Genomic DNA, 18,790 nt, shown 5'->3' on the forward strand with positions numbered 1-18,790 from the left:
ATATTAAGATTCAATTCCAAATAAAAGAAAAACCATACATACACTATGCTAGAGTCATAAAAATGGAGAGGTTGAGGCTGGTTGGAGACTTTAATGGAAGCACTGGGGCCAGAAAGGGACATAAATAGAATGTTGTCTAATACGGCCAAGGATGTTGCAGCTGAATGGTATGCCTCATTATTGAACAAAATAGTAAATACTGTATTGTTTTTCTTAACCACAATGGAAAGTGCAATAATGGAGAAATCACGATACTCTTTACTTCCCAATATGTATTTTGCCACATTACCTAGAAAAAAAAAAAATTGGTCAGTGAATCAACATGTAATAAATCACCTTCTACTTATGTTGGAGAGAAAAGACCAAACATATTTTCTTGTTATCTCTTCTCTTTCCAGCTTCTCACAATGGTTATTTAAAATCTGTCTTTCTCCCCAATAACTCTAGCCCATCATTACTGTCTACAATCTCACATCACAGTCTACAACTTGAAAAAGCAGCAGGATTCCAACATGGCTGCAGAGTAGATGGCAGCTACACTCATATAATCTCAGCCTCAAACTGGATTTACAGTTAAATTACAGAGCAATCAACCCAAATAAACAACTAAAAACTAGCTGAACTAAAATATTATAATTGCTCTGGCCAATTTTTCTCAGTGGTTAGAGCATTGGCCTGTGGACCAAAGGGTTACAGGTTTAATTCCTGGTCAAGGGCACATGACTGGGTTTCAGGTTTGATCCCCAGCCTCAGTTAGGGTCATGTGGGAGGCAACCAATCAATATGTCTCTCTCACATTGATGTTTCCCTTTTGCTCGCTCTCTCTCCTTCCTTCCTTCCACTCTATCTGAAAATCAATGGAAGCATAAAAAAAAGATAAAAAAAGAAAAGAAAGATAAAAAACAGAAAAGAAAAAGAAATATTATAACTAAGGATTTACAGAAGAAGACACAGAGACTAGTAAGAAGGGCAGAGATGCAGAAAGGGCTGTCCCCTGCACCTACATGCAGTGGCTGAGAAGATGAAAGATATCTATACTGCAAATCTCCTTCCTCTGAGGGATGTGGGGTCTCAGCCCCATGCAGGGACCCCCAACTCAGAGCAACAGAGGTTGGAAGAGGAGCCCACATAGCACCTAACTGTGAAAAATCAGTGGGTATTCAGTGTGCCTGGGACAGAAGGGAATCTGCTGAAGAGCCAGAAGCCACCTTCCTAAGGATGAAAACTCCTATTATAGAACAAGCATGGAGAGTGCTCTGCCTGGTCTCCTGACAGATGGCAATGACACTCTGACATGCTCAAGTCCTGTGGAGGATTCTGCAGAATGTTCCCAGCAGTGCCCTTTGTCTAGGGAGTCTCTTGATGGACATTTAGTAAATGAATTATTGAGTTGGACACAAACAAACAAAAAGCTGGGTTAGCAATACTAATATCTGATCAAATAAACTTCAAAATGAAGGACATACTAAGAGACAAAGAGGTCACTGCATAATATTAAAGGGATGGATTCAACAAGAGAATATAATGCTGGCAAACATATATGCGCCCAATACAGAAGCTCCAAAATATACTTAAAAACTTCTGGAGGACTTAAAGGAATAGATTGACAGCAATGAAATCATACTAGGGGAATTTAACACCCTACTGACATCACTGGATAAGTCTTCTAGACAAAAAATTAATAAGAAAGTAGATTGTGCACAAGATCAGATGGATTTAATTAATATTTACAGAACATTTCAGTGTAAAGATGCAGAATATAGATCTCAGATCACAATGGCATGAAACTAGAAATTAATTACAATAAAAAACACTCAAGACATTCAAACACATGGAGGCTAAACAGCATGTTATTAATAAGTTATCAAGGTTATCAAGAGAGAAATAAAAACTTCCTAAAAAGTAATGAAAATGAACACACAATACAAAATCTATAAGACAGCAAAAACAGTCTGGAGAGGGAATTTAACAACATTACAGGCCTACCACAAGAAACAAGAAACATTTCTAATAAACTATCTAACCCTATAACTTAAAGAATTGGAAAGGGTACAAGAAGAAAACCCAGAGTAAGTGGAAGGAAGGAAATAACAAAGGACGAGTAGAAATAAATGACATAGAGACTAAAAACCAATACAAAAGATCAATGAAACCAAGAGCTGGTTCTTTGAAAAGATAAACAAGATTGATTAATCTTTAGCCATACTCTTCAAGAAACAAAGAGAGAGGACCCAAATAAAGAAAATCAGAAACAAAAGAGATGAAGTAAAAACAGATACTACAGAAATACAAAGGATTAAAAAAAATACTATGAACAATTATATGCCAACAAATTGGACAAACTAGGCAAAATGGACAAATTCCTACAATCATACAGTCTTTCAAAACTCAACCAGGAAAAGTCAGAAAACCTGAACAGACCAATAACAACTAAGAAAATTGAAGTAGTAATCAATAAATTGCCAACCAACAGAGCTCTGGCGCAGACAGCTTTACAGGAAAGTTTTACCAAACATCCAAAGAAGAGCTAACACCCATTCTCATCAACGATTCCCAAAAATTCAAGAGGAAAAAAGACTTCTAAGCTCTTTTTATGAAGCCAGCATGACCTTTACTTAAAAATCAGGTAAGGACACTACTATAACAGAAAATTACAGGCAAATATACCTAATGAATATAGATGCCACAAACCTTAACAAAATATTAGTAAATTGAATCCAATAATATGTAAAAAAATATTCACCATGACCAAATGAGATTTATCCCAGGGATATAAGGCTGATACCATATTCACAAATCAATAAATGTGATACGCCATATACACAAAATAAAAGATAAACACCATATGATCATATCAATAGATGCTTAAAAAGCATTTGAAAAAATCCAGCACCCATTATTTTTATTTTTACCCAAGGACATTTTTGCATTTATCACCAGATAGAGGGGGAAGAAAAGAAGGAGGAAGAGAGAAACATCGACGTGAGAGAAACTTCGACGTGAATGGTACAATATTCACAAATCAATAAATGTGATACACCACATTAAAAAAAAAGATAAAAACCATATCATCATATCAATAAATGCTGAAAAAGCACTTGACAAAATACAGCACTCATTTTTTTAAATAAAAACATGTGGCAATGTGTGAAGAGAGAGATCATATTTCAACATAATAAAGGCCATATATGATAGACCTACAGCCAACATCATACTCAATGGGCAAAAAGTAAAAGCATTTTCCTTAAGAACAGGAACAAGACAGGGATGATCACTTTCACCACACTTATTTAAGATAGTACTGGAAGTCATTGCAACAGCAATTAGACATGAAGAAAAAATCAAGTGGATCCAAATTGGAAAGAAAGAAGTGAAACTGTCATTATTTGCAGATGACATAATACTGTACATAGAAAACCCTAAAGACTCCATCAAAAATCTATTAGACTTACTAAATAAATTTGGCAAAGTAGCAGGATACAAAGAACATCAAGAAATCAATAGCATTCTTATATACCAATAATGAAATCACAGAAAGAGAAACTAAAAAGACAATCCCGTTTACCATCACAGCAAAAAAATTAATAAACCTAGGAATAAACTAAACTAAAAAAGTAAAGGAACAAAGAGCTAGTTCTTTGAAAAGATAAACAAGACTGATGGACCCTTAGCTAGACTCACCAAGGAACAAAGAAAGAGAACCCAAATACACAAAATCAGAAATGAAAGAGGAGAAATAATAACTGACACCACAGAAATACAACAGATTGTTAACAAATATTATGAACAATTATATGGCAACAAATTCGACAATCTAAGTGAAATGGACAAATTTCTAGACACACATAGTCTCCCAAAACAGAACTGAAAAGAGATAGAAAACTTGAACAGACCAATGACAACTAAGGAAATTGAAGATGTAATCCAGACTCTCCCAGAAAACAAAAGCCTAGGCCTGGATAGTTTCAAGGGGGAATTTTACCGAACATTTAAAGAAGAACTAATACCCATTCTCCTCAAACTATTTCAAAAAATTCAAGAAGAAGGAAGACTTCCAAAATTATTTTATGAGGCCAGCATAATTCTAATTCCAACACCAGAAAAAAAAGCCACAAAGAAAGAAAACTACAGACCAATATCCCTGATGGACATAGATGCCAAAATCCTGAACAAAATACTAGCAAATCGAATCCAGCAACACATCACCATGACAAAGTGGGATTCATCCTAGGGATGCAAGGCTGGTACAATATTTGCAAATCAATAAATATGATACATCACATAAACAAAATGAAAGATAAACATCATATGATCATATCAATAGACACTGAAAAAGCATTTGACAAAATGCAGCACCCATTTCTGATAAAAATGCTCAGCAATGTGAGAATAGAGGGATCATAGCTTGACATAAAAAAGGCCTTATATGAAAGACCTACAGCCAACATCATACTCAATGGGCAAAAATGAAAAGCATTTCCCTTAAGAACAGGAAGAAGAGAAGGACGCCCACTTTTGCGACTCTTATTTAACATAATATTGGAAGTCATAGCTGCAGCAATCAGACAGGAAGAAAAAATAAAAGCGATCCAAATGGGAAAGGAGGAAGTGAAACAGTCATTATTCACAGATAACATGATACTATACGTAGAAAAACCCAAAGACTCCATAAAAAATTTACTAGACTTAATAAATAAATTGGGCAAAGTAGCAGGATACAAAATTAACATCAAGAAAATGATGGCATTCTTATACACCGATGATGAACTCACAGAAAAAGAAACTAAAAAAACAATCCCATTATACATTGCAGCAAAAAATTTAAGATACCTAGGAATAAACTTAACCAAATAAATAAAGAATCTATTTGCAGAAAACTACAGGTCATTAAAAAAAAGAAATAGAGGAAGATATAAAAAAGTAGAAGCACATACCTTGTTCATAGTTTGGAAGAATAAACATCATTAAAATGTCCATACTACCCAAAGCAATCTACAGATTCAATGCAATCCCCATCAAAATACCAACGATATACTTCACAGAACTAGAATCAATACTTCAAGAGTTCATATGGAATCAAAAAAGACCTCAAATAGCCACAGCAATCTTGAAAAAGAAGAACAAAGTTGGAGGGATCACATTACCAGATTTCAGGTTATACTACAAAGCCACTGTAATCAAAACAGCCTGGTACTGGCACAAGAACAGACATATAGACTAGTGGAACAGGACAGAGAACCCGGAAATGGACCCAAGGCAATATGCTCATTTAATATAAGACGAAGGTGACATTGCATACAGTGGAGTAATGACAGCCTCTTTAAGAAATGGTGTTGGCAAAATTGGACAGCTACATACAAAAATATAAATAAATAAATGAATAAATAAATAAAACTAGACCATCAACTTACACCATACACAAGAATAAACTCAAAATGGATAAAAGACTTAAATGTGACTCATGAATCCCATTATAAAAATCTTAGAAGAAACTGTAGGCAACAAAATTTCAGACATCATATGTAGCAATTTTTACTGATACATCTCCTGAGGCAACAGAAACAAAGGAGAAAATGAACACATGGGACTATATCAAACTAAAAAGGTTCTGCACAGCAAAAGATACAATCATCAAAATGGAAAGGCTACCCAATGTATGGGAGAGCATAATTGCCAATGATATATCAGATAAGGGGTTAATTTCCAATATATATAAAGTGTTCATACAACTCAACAAAATGAAGACAAAGAACCCAATTAAAAAATGGGCAGAGGAGCTGAATAGACACCTCTCCAAACAGGACATACAAATGGCTAAGAGACATATGAAGAAATGCTCAACATCACTAATCATCAGAGAGATGCAAATTAAAACAACAATGAGGTATCACCTCACACCTGTCAGAAGGGCTGCCATCAACAAATCATCAAAGAATGTTGGCGAGGGTGTGGAGAAAAGGGGACTCTAGTACAGTGCTGGTGGGAATGCAGACTGGTGCAGCCACTATGGAAAACAATATGATGTTACCTCAAACAATTAAAAATTGAATTTTCATTTGACCCAGTGTTCCCACTTCTAAGAATATACCCTAAGAAGCCTGAAATACCTATCAGAAAGGATATATGTACCCCCATGTTCGTAGCAGCACTATTTACAATGGCTAAGACTTGGAAACAGCTCAAGTGTCCATCAGTAGACGAATGGATAAAAAATCTGTGGTACATATCCATAATGGAGTACTATGCAGCTGTAAGAAAGAAAGATCTCTTATTTTTTGAGACGACATGGAGGGACCTGGAAAGTATTATCCTAAGTGAAACAAACCAAGCAGAGAAAGACAAATATCACATGATCTCACTTATTTGTCGAAAAAAACCGAACATAACAGTGTAACGGGGTATTCCCAGAGTCGTGGAAGTGGGGTACAGACTGACAATCTCATGAAGAGGGAGTCGGGGGGAGAGATAAACCACAGAACTTATATTCATGTATGCATGAACAATGGACATGGGCAACAAAAGTGGAGACAGCGTGGGGACGGAAGTGGAGGTGGGAATCAGTGGGTAAAAAGGGTGAAACATCTGTAACAAATATAAATAAATTAATTAAAAAAAGAAGAAAAGGACTTCTTCACATAAAACTACAGGTCATTGAAAAAAGAAATAAAGTAAGATATAAAAAAATGGAAGCATGTACCTTGTGCATAGCTTGGAAGAAGTAACATCATTAAAATGTCCATACTACCCAAAGCAATCTACAGATTCAATGCAATCCCCATTAAAATACAAACGACATACTTCACAGAACTAGAACAAACACTTCAAAAGTTTATATGGAACCAAAAAAGATCCCAAATAGCCACAGTAATATTAAAAAGAAGAACAAATTAGGAGGGGTCATATTACCATATTTCAGGTTATACTACAAAGCCACTGTAATCAAAACAGCCTGGTACTGGCACAAGAACTGGCAGATAGATCACTGGAACAGAATAGAGAACCCATAAATTGACCCAAGACAATATGCTCAATTGATATTTGACAAAGGTGGCAAGAGCATACAGTGAAGTCAAGATAGTCTCTTCAATAAATGGTGTTGGGAATATTGGACAGCTACTTGTAAATTTAATGAATTTAATTGATATTAATCGAACATTTCATTTCAAAGCAGCTGCGTGTACACTCTTCTCAAGTGTACATGAACATTCTCAAAAATAGACCACACTTAGGACATCAAACAAGTCTATACAAGATTATGAAGACTGAAATAATATCATGCATCTTCTTGGATCACAATGGCATGAAACTAGAAATCAATCATTATAAAAAAAAATGCAAGACCTCTCAAACACATAAAGGCTTAATTGTATGTTATGAAACTAGGAATGTATTACCAATAAAATCAAGGAAGAAATAGAGAACTTCCTGGAAATAAATGAAAATAAAACACACAACCCAAAATTTATGGGACACAGCCAAAGTAGCCTTGAGAGGAATGTTCATAGCATTACCAGCATATTTGAAGAAACAAGAAAATCTCTAATAAACTATTTAATTGTACAATTAAAAGAATTAGAAAGAGGATAACAAGAAAAAACCCAGAGGAAGTAGAAGGCACAAAATAATTACAACCAGAGAAAAAATAAATGACATAAAGACAAAAAACCAAAACCAAAACCAAACAACAACCAAAAAAACCCCAAAATTAATGAAACCAAGAGCATATTCTTTAAAAATGTAAATAAGATGATGAATCTCTACCTAGGCTCACCCTAGAACTGAGAGAACCTAAATACATAAGATCAGAAATGAAAGTGGAGATATAACTGACACAATAGAAATAAAAAGTATTGTAAGAAAATAGTATGAGCAGTTATATGCCAACAAATTGGGTAATCTGGGCGAAATAGACAAATTCCTAGAAATACACAAACTTCCAAAAGTCAATCAGGAAGAATCAGAAAACCTGAATAGGCTGATAACAACTAATGAAATTGAACCAGTAATAATAATTAAAAAAAACCTCCTAGCAAACAAACGTTCTGAGCTGGATGGTTTTACAGGCACGTTTTACCAAATATTCAAGAAGAAATGAATACCTGTTCTTCTCAAACTATTCCAGAAATTTCAAGAAGAAGGAAGATTCCCGAGCTCTTTTTATGAGGTCAGCATTATTGTAATCCCCAAATAGACAATGACACTATAAGAAAAAAATTACTGGCTATATCACTGATGAACATAGATGCTAAAATCCTCAACAAAATATTATCAAATCAAATTCAGTAATACATAAAAAAGATAATACACAATGACCAAGTGGGATTTATTCCAGGGATTTAGGACTGGTATAATATCTGATAATCAATAAATGTGATACATCATATAAACCAAATGAAAGATAAAATTTACATGAGTATGCCAATAGATGCAAAAAAAACATTTGACAAAATTCAGCACCAATTTTTATTAAAATCTCTCAGCAAAGTGGGAATAGAGGGAACATATCTCAACATAATAAAGGCAATATATGAAACACCTACATTCAACATCATACTCAATGGGAAAAAACTAAAAGAATTTTACTTAAGAACAGAAATAAGACAGGGATGTTTGCTTTTTACCAGTCTTGTTCAACATAGTATTGGAAGTGATTAGACCAGAAGGACAAAAAGGCATCCAAATTGGGAAGGGGGTATTAAAATTATTTGCAGATAACATGATATTGTACACAGAACATTCTAAAGACTTGACTAAAACACTACTAGATTTAATCAATAAATATAGCTAGGTAGCAAGATACAAAATTAATTTACAAAAGTTGATGGCATTTTGATATATTAATAATGAACCCCCAGAAAGAGAAACTAAAATAACAATACCATCCATTGCAAATGAAAAATAAGATATCTAAAAATAAACTTAACCAAGGAGTCAAAAGATTGATACTGGGAATACTCCTAAACACTGAAAAAAGAAATAGAGGAAGATACAAACATGTGGAAGAATATACCATGTTCATGGAGTAAAAGAATTAACATCATTAAAATGTCCATAATACCCAAAGGTACCAATGGATTCAACGCAATCCCCATTAAAATACTAACAGCATATTTTACAGAAGTAGAACAAGTAATCTAAAAATTATTATGGAAACAAAAATGTCCCTGAATAACAGCAACAGTCTTGAGGAAAAAAAACAAAGTTGGAGAGATCACAATACCATATATCAAACTATATACAAAGCCATTATGATCAAAACAGCCTGGTATTAGCACAAAAACAGGCATATAGATCAATGGAACAGAACAGAGATCCCAGAAATTGACCCAAGTCATTATGGTCAATTAATATTTGACAAAGGAGGAAAGAGCATACAATGGCGTAAAGACAATCTCTTCAATAAATAGTGTTGGGAAAATTGGACAGATACATGCAAAAACAAACCAAAAACCCCAAACAAACAAACAAAAAAAGAAAACTAGACCACCAACTTACACCATAAACTAGAATAAATTCAAAATGGAGAAAAGACTTAAATGTAAGTCACAAAACCATAAAAAGTTTAGGAGAAAACATAGGCAGTAAAATCTCAGACATCTCATGTATCACAATTATCTCCAATACATGTCCTAGGGCAAGAGACAAAGAGAAAAATTAACAACCACAAAAATCTTAGTAGAAAATGTAGGCAACAAAATCTTAGACATCTCACGGAGCAGAATTTTCACTGATACATTGTCTAGGGCAAGAAAAACAAAGAAAAATGGGATTACATCAAACTAAAGAGCTTCTGCACAGTAAAAATAATCAGCATCACCTGGCCAGTGTGATTCAGTGGATTGAAAAATGTCCCATGAACTGAGAGGTCCTAGTTTGATTCCCAGTCAGGGCATATGCCAGGATTGTAGGCTCAATCCCCAGTAGGGGGCATGCAGGAGGCAGTCGATTGATGTTTCTCTTTAACATTGATGTTTCTATTTCACTTTCCCTCTTCTCTTTCTAAAAAATCAATAAAAATATATTTTAAAAATAATCAGCATCACAACGGAAAGAGAAAACACTATGTGGGAGATCATAGTTGCCCATGATATACTAGATAAAGGGTTAATTTTCAAAATATATAAAGTACTCATGCAACTCAACAAAAGAAAGACAAATAATTTAATAAAAAAAATGGGCAGAGGAATTGAAAAGACACTTCTCCAAAGAAGATATACATAGAAAAAAAATGCTGTCACTAATCATCAGAGAGGGTCAAATTAAAACAAACAACTAGTGCTGGTGAGGATGTGGAGAAAAGGATACTCTAGTACACCACTGGTGGGACTGGTGCAGCCACTATATAAAACACTATGGTCTTTCCTCAAAAATTTAAAAATTAAACTGCCATTTTACCCAGTGATCCCATTTCTGAGATTATGTTAAAAGAATCCTTAAATACCAATAAGAAAGTATATACTCAGTATGTTCGTAGCAGCATTACTTACAATAGCTATGATCTGGAAACAGCCCAAGTGCCCATCAGTAGATGAGTGGATGAAAATGCTGTTCCACAATGGAACACTATGCAGGTGTAAAAAAGAAGAATCTTTTTAGCTTTTGAGACAGCATGGATGGACTAGGAGATTATTATGCTACATGAAATAGGCCAATCAGAGAAAGACAAATATCACATGATCTTTCTTATATATGGAATCTAAGGAACAAAGTAAACTAATTAACAAAATAGTACACAGACATGGAAGCATGGAATGCATTGACAGATTTCAGAGGAAAGTGGGAAAGAGTACAGGAGGAGATTAATAAAAAGTTTATAGTTTATATGCACATATGCATAGCTCATGGACACAAACAATAGACAGGTGAAAATAAAGGGTGGGGTGGGATATGGGTGGATAAGGGAAAGGTGGGGAAAATAGGAGACATCTGTAATACTCCCATCAAGAAACTAAATTAGAGATTCCAAAATGGCGGCAGAGTGAATGGAAGCTACACAGACTGTCTCCCAGAACCAAACTGGAATTACAACTATAACACAGACAAATTGATGGGAAAAAGCAGCTTGCAAGGACCAGGGACACTGACTCGATCCTAGTACGATTGCGAGAGGGGTAAGATGGAGGATGGGAGCCCACAGACAACAGCAGCCTTAACTGGCAGCAGTGCCCTGGTGTTAAATTCCCAAGCGGCTTCACAGGGCAGAGCCGGGACAGAGGCTAAAAAAACCACAGCCACTCACCTTGGGCTCCAGCAGAGGGAGGGCGGACTGGATAGGAAATGTGTGGAGACACTCAGGATTTGGAGGGTGCTCAGAGTTTTTGCTGAGTTGCAGCAACACAGGACAGTGGCCATCTTGATCCTTCCCAGGGCTCTGGGGAGAAGCAGCAGCCCCTCCCTCAGAAATCCAACCCCACCCTGTGGGCCATTAAAATGCTAATTGAGGCTCACTAACAACCACCCTACCCTCAGAAAATCCCCTTACACTGAACACCTGAGGGAGTTTTTCAATCAACTGACAACCCAAAACTCTTCAAGTAACCTTGACTGCTATCCTCCAGGCAAAAAGCTAGAGAATAACAGTAACTTTCCTGGGCTAGCAACTTTAACCAGGAAAGTAAGACTAGACTGTGGTGTTTAACGTGGGTCCTCCCTCGCTCATCTAAATCCAGGACAGGAAGCCACAAACAGCAGAACACCAACACCCACAGGGAAAATGTGACAGGCTTCAAAGCCACAGTGATAGCCATAATGGTGAAACACAGAAACAAAAACCAAATGAAAGAACAAGAGACCTCAACCAAAGATGAGATCAATGTGGAGCAATTAGGCAAGTTAACAGAGCTAAAATTCAGAGCCATGATCTTGAAAAAGCTAAACAGCATGAGTAAGGACACAGAGATGCTGAAAATAAACCAATTGGAAATTAAAAACCACCAAGAAGAGATCAAATATGACGTATCAGAAATAAAGAACACATTGGAAGGTCTAAAACGCAGAGTAAAGAAAGCTGAGGACCAGATCAGTAAGTTAGAAGACAGGGTAGAGAAAATCAATCAGTCAGAAAACCAAAAGAAAAAAAAAGATTAAAAAACAGAAAGTCAGCTTAAGAGAACTGTGGGACAACAGGAAACGTAATAATATTCGCATCATAGGAGTCCCTGAAGAAGAAGAAAATGAGCAAGGGTTAGAGAATATATTAAAAGAAATAGTGACAGAAAATTAACCTAATTTGGTGAAGGAAGAAGGCATTCAAGTTCAAGAAGCACAGAGAGCCCCAAGTAAGAAGAATCCAAACAGGCCCACACCAAGACACATAGTAATTAAAATGCCAAAATTAAAGACAGAGAATCCTAAGAGCAGCAAGAGAAAAGGAACACATTACCTACAAGGGAAATCCCATAAGGCTATCAGCTGACTTCTCACAAGAAACATTACAGACCAGAAGGGAATGGCATGAAGTAACCAAGGTCATAAAAAACAAGGACCTGAATCCAAGATTATTCTACCCAGCAAGGCTGTCATTCAAAATAGAAGGTGAAATAAAGAGCTTCCAGACAAAAAAAGGCTAAGGGAATACATTAGCACCAAATGAGCACTACAAGAAATGTTAAAAGGACTGGTGTAATTAGTAGAAGAAATAGAAAGAAAAATATAACCAAACTATACAAAAATGGCAATAAACAAGTACATATCAATAATCACCTTAACTGTAAATGGACTGAATGCTCCAATAAAAAGACACAGAGTAGCTGATTGGATAAGAAAGCATGACCCATCTATATGTTGTTTATAAGAGACACACCTCACAACAAAAGACTCACACAGGTTGAAAGTGAAGGGATGGAAAAAAGTTTTCCAAGCAAATGGAAAGCAAAAAAAAAAAAAAAAAAGCTGGGGTAGCAATACTCCTATCTGATAAAATAAATTTCAAAATGAAGGCCATAACTAGAGTCAAAGAAGGCCACTACATAATATTGAAAGGATCTATCCAACAGGAAGATGTAACCTTGATAAACATATATGCACCCAATATAGGAGCACCAAAATATATTAAAAATTTTCTGGAGGACTTCAAAGGAGAAATCGACAGCCATACAATCATAGCAGGGGACTTCAATACCCCGTTAACACCACTGGATAGATCCTCTAGACAAAAAATTAGCAAGGAAACAAAGACTCTAAATGAAGCACTAGACCAAATGGATTTAATAGATATCTACAGAGAATTACACCCCAAAACTACAGAATTCACATTCTTCTCAAGTGTACATGGGACATTCTCAAAGATATACCATATAACAGGACACAAACTAAATCTCTACAAGTTCAAGAAGATTGAAATCATATCAAGCATCTTCTCAGATCACAATGGCACAAAACTAGAAATCAATTGCAACAAGAACATGCAAAGACATTTGAACACATGGAGGCTAAATAGCATTAAACAATAGTAATTAAACAATAAATGGATTGCCAAGGAAATCAAGGAAGAAATTAAAAACTTCCTGGAAACCAATGAAAATGAACACACAAAATCTATGGGATGCAGCAAAAGCAGTTCTAAGAGGGAAGTTCAGAGCACTACAGGCCTACCTCAAGAAACAAGAAAAATTTCTAATTGACTGTCTAACTTCAAAACTTAAAGAATTAGAAAGCAATCAAAAAGAAAACCCCAGAGGAAGTGGAAGAAAGGAAATAGTAAAGATCAGAGCAGAAATAAATGACACAGAGTCAAAAAAAAAAAAAAAAAAAAAAAAACAATTCAAAGAATCAATGAAACAAAGAACTGGTTTTTCAAAAAGATAAACAAGATTAATGGACCCTTAGCTAGACTCACCAAGAAATAAAGAGAGAGAACCCAAATACACAAAATCAGAAATGAAAGAGTAGAGGTAACAACTGACACCACAGAAATACAAAAGATCATTAACAGCTACTATGAACAACTATATGGAAACAAATTCCACAATCTAAGCGAAATGGACAAATTTCTAGAAACACACAGTCTCCCAAAACTGGACCAGGAAAAGATAGAAAACTTAAAAAGACCAATAACAACTAAGGAAATTGAAGATTTAATCAAGGGTGTTCTAGCAAACAAAAGCCCAGGCCCAGATGGCTTCATGGGGGAGTATTACAGAACATTCAAAAAAGAACTAACACCCATTTTCCTCAAACTATTTCAATAATTCAAGAAGAAGGAAGCCTTCCAAACATGTTCTATGAGGCCAGCATAGTTCTAATTCCAAAACCAGAAAAAGACACTACAAAGAAAGAAAACTACAGGCCAATATCCCTGATGGATATAGACGCCAAAATTGTTAACAAAATACTAGCAAATCAAATCCAACAATACATCAAAAAAATTATCTACCATGACCAAGTCGGATTCATTCCAGGATGCAAGGCTGGTACAATATTTGCAAATAAATAAATGTGATATACCACATAAACAAAATAAAGAAATAAAACCACATGATCATATCAATATATGCTGAAAAAGCATTCGAAAAAATCCAGCATCCATTTCTGATAAAAACGCTCAGCAATGTGGGAATAGAGGGATCATATCTCAACATAATAAAGGCCATATATGAAAGACCTACAGCCAACATCATACTCAATGGGCAGAAACTAAAAACATTTTTCTTAAGAACAGGAACAAGACAGGGATGTCCACTTTTGCCACTCTTATTTAACATTGTACTGGAAGTCTTACCCACAGCAATCAGACAGGAAGAAAAAATAAAAGAGATCCAAATTGGAAAGGAGGAAGTGAAACTGTCATTATTAGCAGATTACATGATATTATACATAGAAAACCCTAAAGACTCCATCAAAAATCTACTAGACTTAATAAGTGCATTTGGCAAGGTAGCAGTATACAAAATTAACATCAAGAAATCGATGGTATTCTTATGCACCAATAATAAACTCACAGAAAAAGAAACGGAAAAAAACAATCCCATTTACCATTGCAGCAAAAAAATTAAGATACCTAGGAATAAACTTAACCAAAGAAATAAAAGACATATTTGCAGAAAGCTATGGGACATTGAAAAAAAGAAATAGAGGAAGATATAAAAAAGTGGAAGCACATACCTTGTTCATGGATTGGAAGAATTAACATCATTAAAATGTCCATACTACCCAAAGCAATCTATAGATTCAATGCAATCCCCATCAAAATACCAACGACATATTTCACAGGACTAGAAAAATTACTTCAAAAATTCATATGGAACCAAAAAAGTCCCTGAATAGCCACAGCAATTTTGAAAAACAAGTACAAAGTAGGTGGGATCACAATACCAGATGTCAAGTTATACTACAAAGCCACTGTAATCAAAGCATACTGGTACTGGCACAAGAACAGGCATATAGACCAGTGGAACAGAACTGAGAACCCAGAAATTGACCCAAGGCAATATGCTCAATTAATATTTGACAAAGGTGGCAAGAGCATACAGTGGAGTGAAGACAGCCTCTTTAATAAATGGTGTTGGGAAAATTGGACAGCTACATGCAAAAAATGAAACTAGACCATCAACTTACACCCTACACGAGAATAAACTCAAAATGGATAAAAGACTTAAATGTGACTCATGAATCTATAAAAATCCTAGAATGTAGGTAGCAAAATTTCAGACATGATGCGCAGCAGAATTTTCACTGATACATCACCTAAGGCAACAGAAACAAAGGAGAATATGAACACATGGGACTACATCAAACTCAAAAGTTTCTGCACAGCAAAAGAAACAATCATCAAAATGGAAAGGCAACCCACTGCATGGGAGAACATCATTGCCAATGATACATCAGATAAGAGGTTAATTTCCAAAATATATAGAGTACTCATACAACTGAACAAAAGAAAAAGAACCCAATTACAAAATGGGCAGAGGAGCTGAATAGACACCTCTCCAAACAGGATATACAAATGTCCAAGAGACATATGAAGAAATGCTCAACATCACTAATTATCAGAGAGATGGAAATTAAAACAACAATGAGGTATCACCATTCACCTGTCAGAATGGCCGCCATCAACAAATCATCAAACAACACGTGTTAGCGAGGGTGTGGAGAAAAGGGGACTCTAGTACGCTGCTGATGGGAATGCAGACTGGTGCAGCCACTATGGAAAACAATATGGTGTTACCTCCAAAAATTAAAAATTGAACTTCCATTTGACCCAGTGATTCCACTTCTAGGATTATACCCTAGAAGCCTGAAACACCAATCAGGAAAAATATATGTACCCCCATGTTCATAGCAGCACTATTTACAATAGCTAAGATCTGGAAACAGCCCAAGTGTCCATCAGTAGACAAATGGATAAAAAAGCTGTGGTACATATAAACAATGGAATGGTATGCAGCTGTAAGAAAAAAAGATCTCTTATCCTTTGAGACAACATGGAGGATCCTGGAAAGTGTTATCCTAAGTGAAACAAGCCAAGCAGAAAAAGACAAATACCACATGATCTCACTTATATATGGAATATAATGAACATAACAGTCTGATGAATACCGTTGACAGACTGACAACCCTCAAATGAGGTTGTGGTGGGTGGGAAGTGGTAAACCACAGAACTTATATTCATGTATGCATAACCAATGGACTTGGACATCAAAGCCGGGGATGGGGTGGAGGGGATGTGGAGGAGCGTGCCAAGGGGGTAAAAAAGGAGAAACATCTGTAACAAAAATAAAATTTAAAAAATTAAATAAAAAAATTTTAAAAAAAGAAAGTAAATTAATCAAAAAAACTCAAAAGAAAGCAAAAAAACCCAAAATCCCTCTCCAAACAAAATAGGACCAAAGACGTGGAAGCATAGAAAAACCTGACAGATCTCAGAGGGAAGGTGTAAAGGAGGGTCTTAAGAGGTTAATAAAAAACATGCATAAATGTATAGTCAATGGATACAGACAATAGACAGATGAAGGTCTGGGGTGAGGTGAGAAATGGGTGGAAAGGGTAAAAGGGAAATATGGGGGACCTCTCTATACTCTCAGCAATAAAGTAAATTTAAAAAGTGACTGAACTGTGTGGGTTTTTGAAAGGGGCTCAATCTCCCCACCTATAGTAAATAAAATTTTACTATAGTGCAACACTTTCCAACCTGTTGAATCATTTGGCTTACCCTGTCTTGTTGAGTTCAGTTATTGTCTTGTTGATCACAGGGCTGTACAGAGCTGGACTTTCAGAGTGTGTCTCCCAGAAGGGCATTTTCTGGGAATCAAATGGTTGGGTGCTTGGTTGTGTGACTACACCACAGGGGAGTCAGTTCAATCTCCTCTGCCGGCTCTCCGTCTAATATCCTGGTAAAGGGAAGAAGGTCTGCCTCTCTCCACAGGCTTGTGGGCATCACCCCAAATGAGAAATTGTTTGGATCTGCTCTTCCAACTCCTTAATACTGAGCTCAGTTCAGTGGTAAAAAGGAGAGCTGCTGGGAGCTGGGATTTTCAGTGTGTGTAACCCCCAGAGGCTACTGTCTGGAAGTAGGATGAAGTACTAGGCCCCCTTCTGGCTGAGCTGACATCACCCCTAGAGATATTTTGATTTTTTTCTCCTGAGCCAGGTTGCTCTGCCCAGCTGAGTTTGCTCCTGCAGAGGGGACAGTGGGCTGCATCAAACTTGTACCTACAGAGAGCTCCTGCTGGGAAAGCTACAGTTGGAGACTCTGGCAGACACTGAGTAATTTCTGTCTGGAGTAAGTGCCACTTTCTCCTTATTGAGTGCCTGACCACATAATCTCCAAATAAGGGCCCACTAGCCTCATCCTTCTAACTCTGGTTGACCTGCTCTACTGAGCTAATAACCTGTGGAAGGGGCTGTGGTTCATGGCTACCCTGGGCTCATTCTACAGTCTTTTTTCCCCCCCTTTTTTTGGAAGGCTCTGGAGAAAAACCAGGCAACCTCAGGGGGAGGTGGAGTAGCTGACAAGTGGAGGTGAACCTCAGAGAGCCTCATAACTTATAAATATTTTTCCCCAACTCTATGCTGGAGGAAGCCAACCCTTATAGACAGATTGTCCCCTCCCCGCCCCACACAGGCCCAGTACATGGAGCTACAAACAATGAATAGTGTGATAGCTCCAGACAGGTAGCTCAAGGCTGGTTACACAAAATGTCTTCCCTGTGCCTGAACCCCACCCAAGTGGATTCCAAACCAACAAAACCAGTGCTGGGCTTCAGACCACATCAGATGCTGACCCAGCTTACCATACAATATGCACACTTACAGGAAAATTATGACAGGCACCAGACCCTGCTTGGAACAACACCACCTTTTTTTTTTTTTTCAAATCTTTATTGTTGGATGTAAAATGTATTACAGATGTTCCACATTTCCCCCCCATTGACCCCCTCCTCCCCACTCCCGCCCCCTCCCACCTTTTCCCACACTATTGTCTGTGTCCATTGGATATGCATATAAGTTCTTGGTTTATTTCTTCCCACCCCCCCAACCCCTCTCCCTTTGAGGTTTGTCAGTCTAGCAATGAATTTGTGCTTCTTAATCCCTTCACCTTTTTCACCCATTCCCCCAACCCCCCTCCCAACTGGCAACCAACAAAATGTTCTCTGTGTCTATGAGAATGTTTCTGTTCTGCCTGTTCATTTTGTTTGTAGATTCCATTGTTGATAGATATGTATTCATTGTCACTTTGTTTGTTCATACATTTTATCTTTTTCTTCAAAAAGACCCTTCATCATTTCATATAATAATGGTTTGGTAGTGATGAACTCCTTTAACTTTTTCTTGTCTGGGAAAGTTTTTATAT

General features: G+C 36.4%; 1 protein-coding gene across 1 annotated transcript in view; it reads right to left on the reverse strand.

Moving 5' to 3' along the window:
• LOC118642705 (ATP-binding cassette sub-family A member 3-like) overlaps positions 1-18,790 on the reverse strand; it is a 250,011-nt gene that overhangs the window by 76,184 nt on the left and 155,037 nt on the right. The window contains exon 12 of the mRNA XM_036280627.1: positions 43-289. Coding sequence (XP_036136520.1) covers positions 43-289 — 247 coding nt within the window. The remainder of the gene's footprint in view (positions 1-42; positions 290-18,790) is intronic.

The sequence above is a fragment of the Molossus molossus genome, unplaced genomic scaffold (assembly GCF_014108415.1).
Source record: "Molossus molossus isolate mMolMol1 unplaced genomic scaffold, mMolMol1.p scaffold_m16_p_3, whole genome shotgun sequence".
Lineage (NCBI taxonomy): Eukaryota > Metazoa > Chordata > Mammalia > Chiroptera > Molossidae > Molossus > Molossus molossus.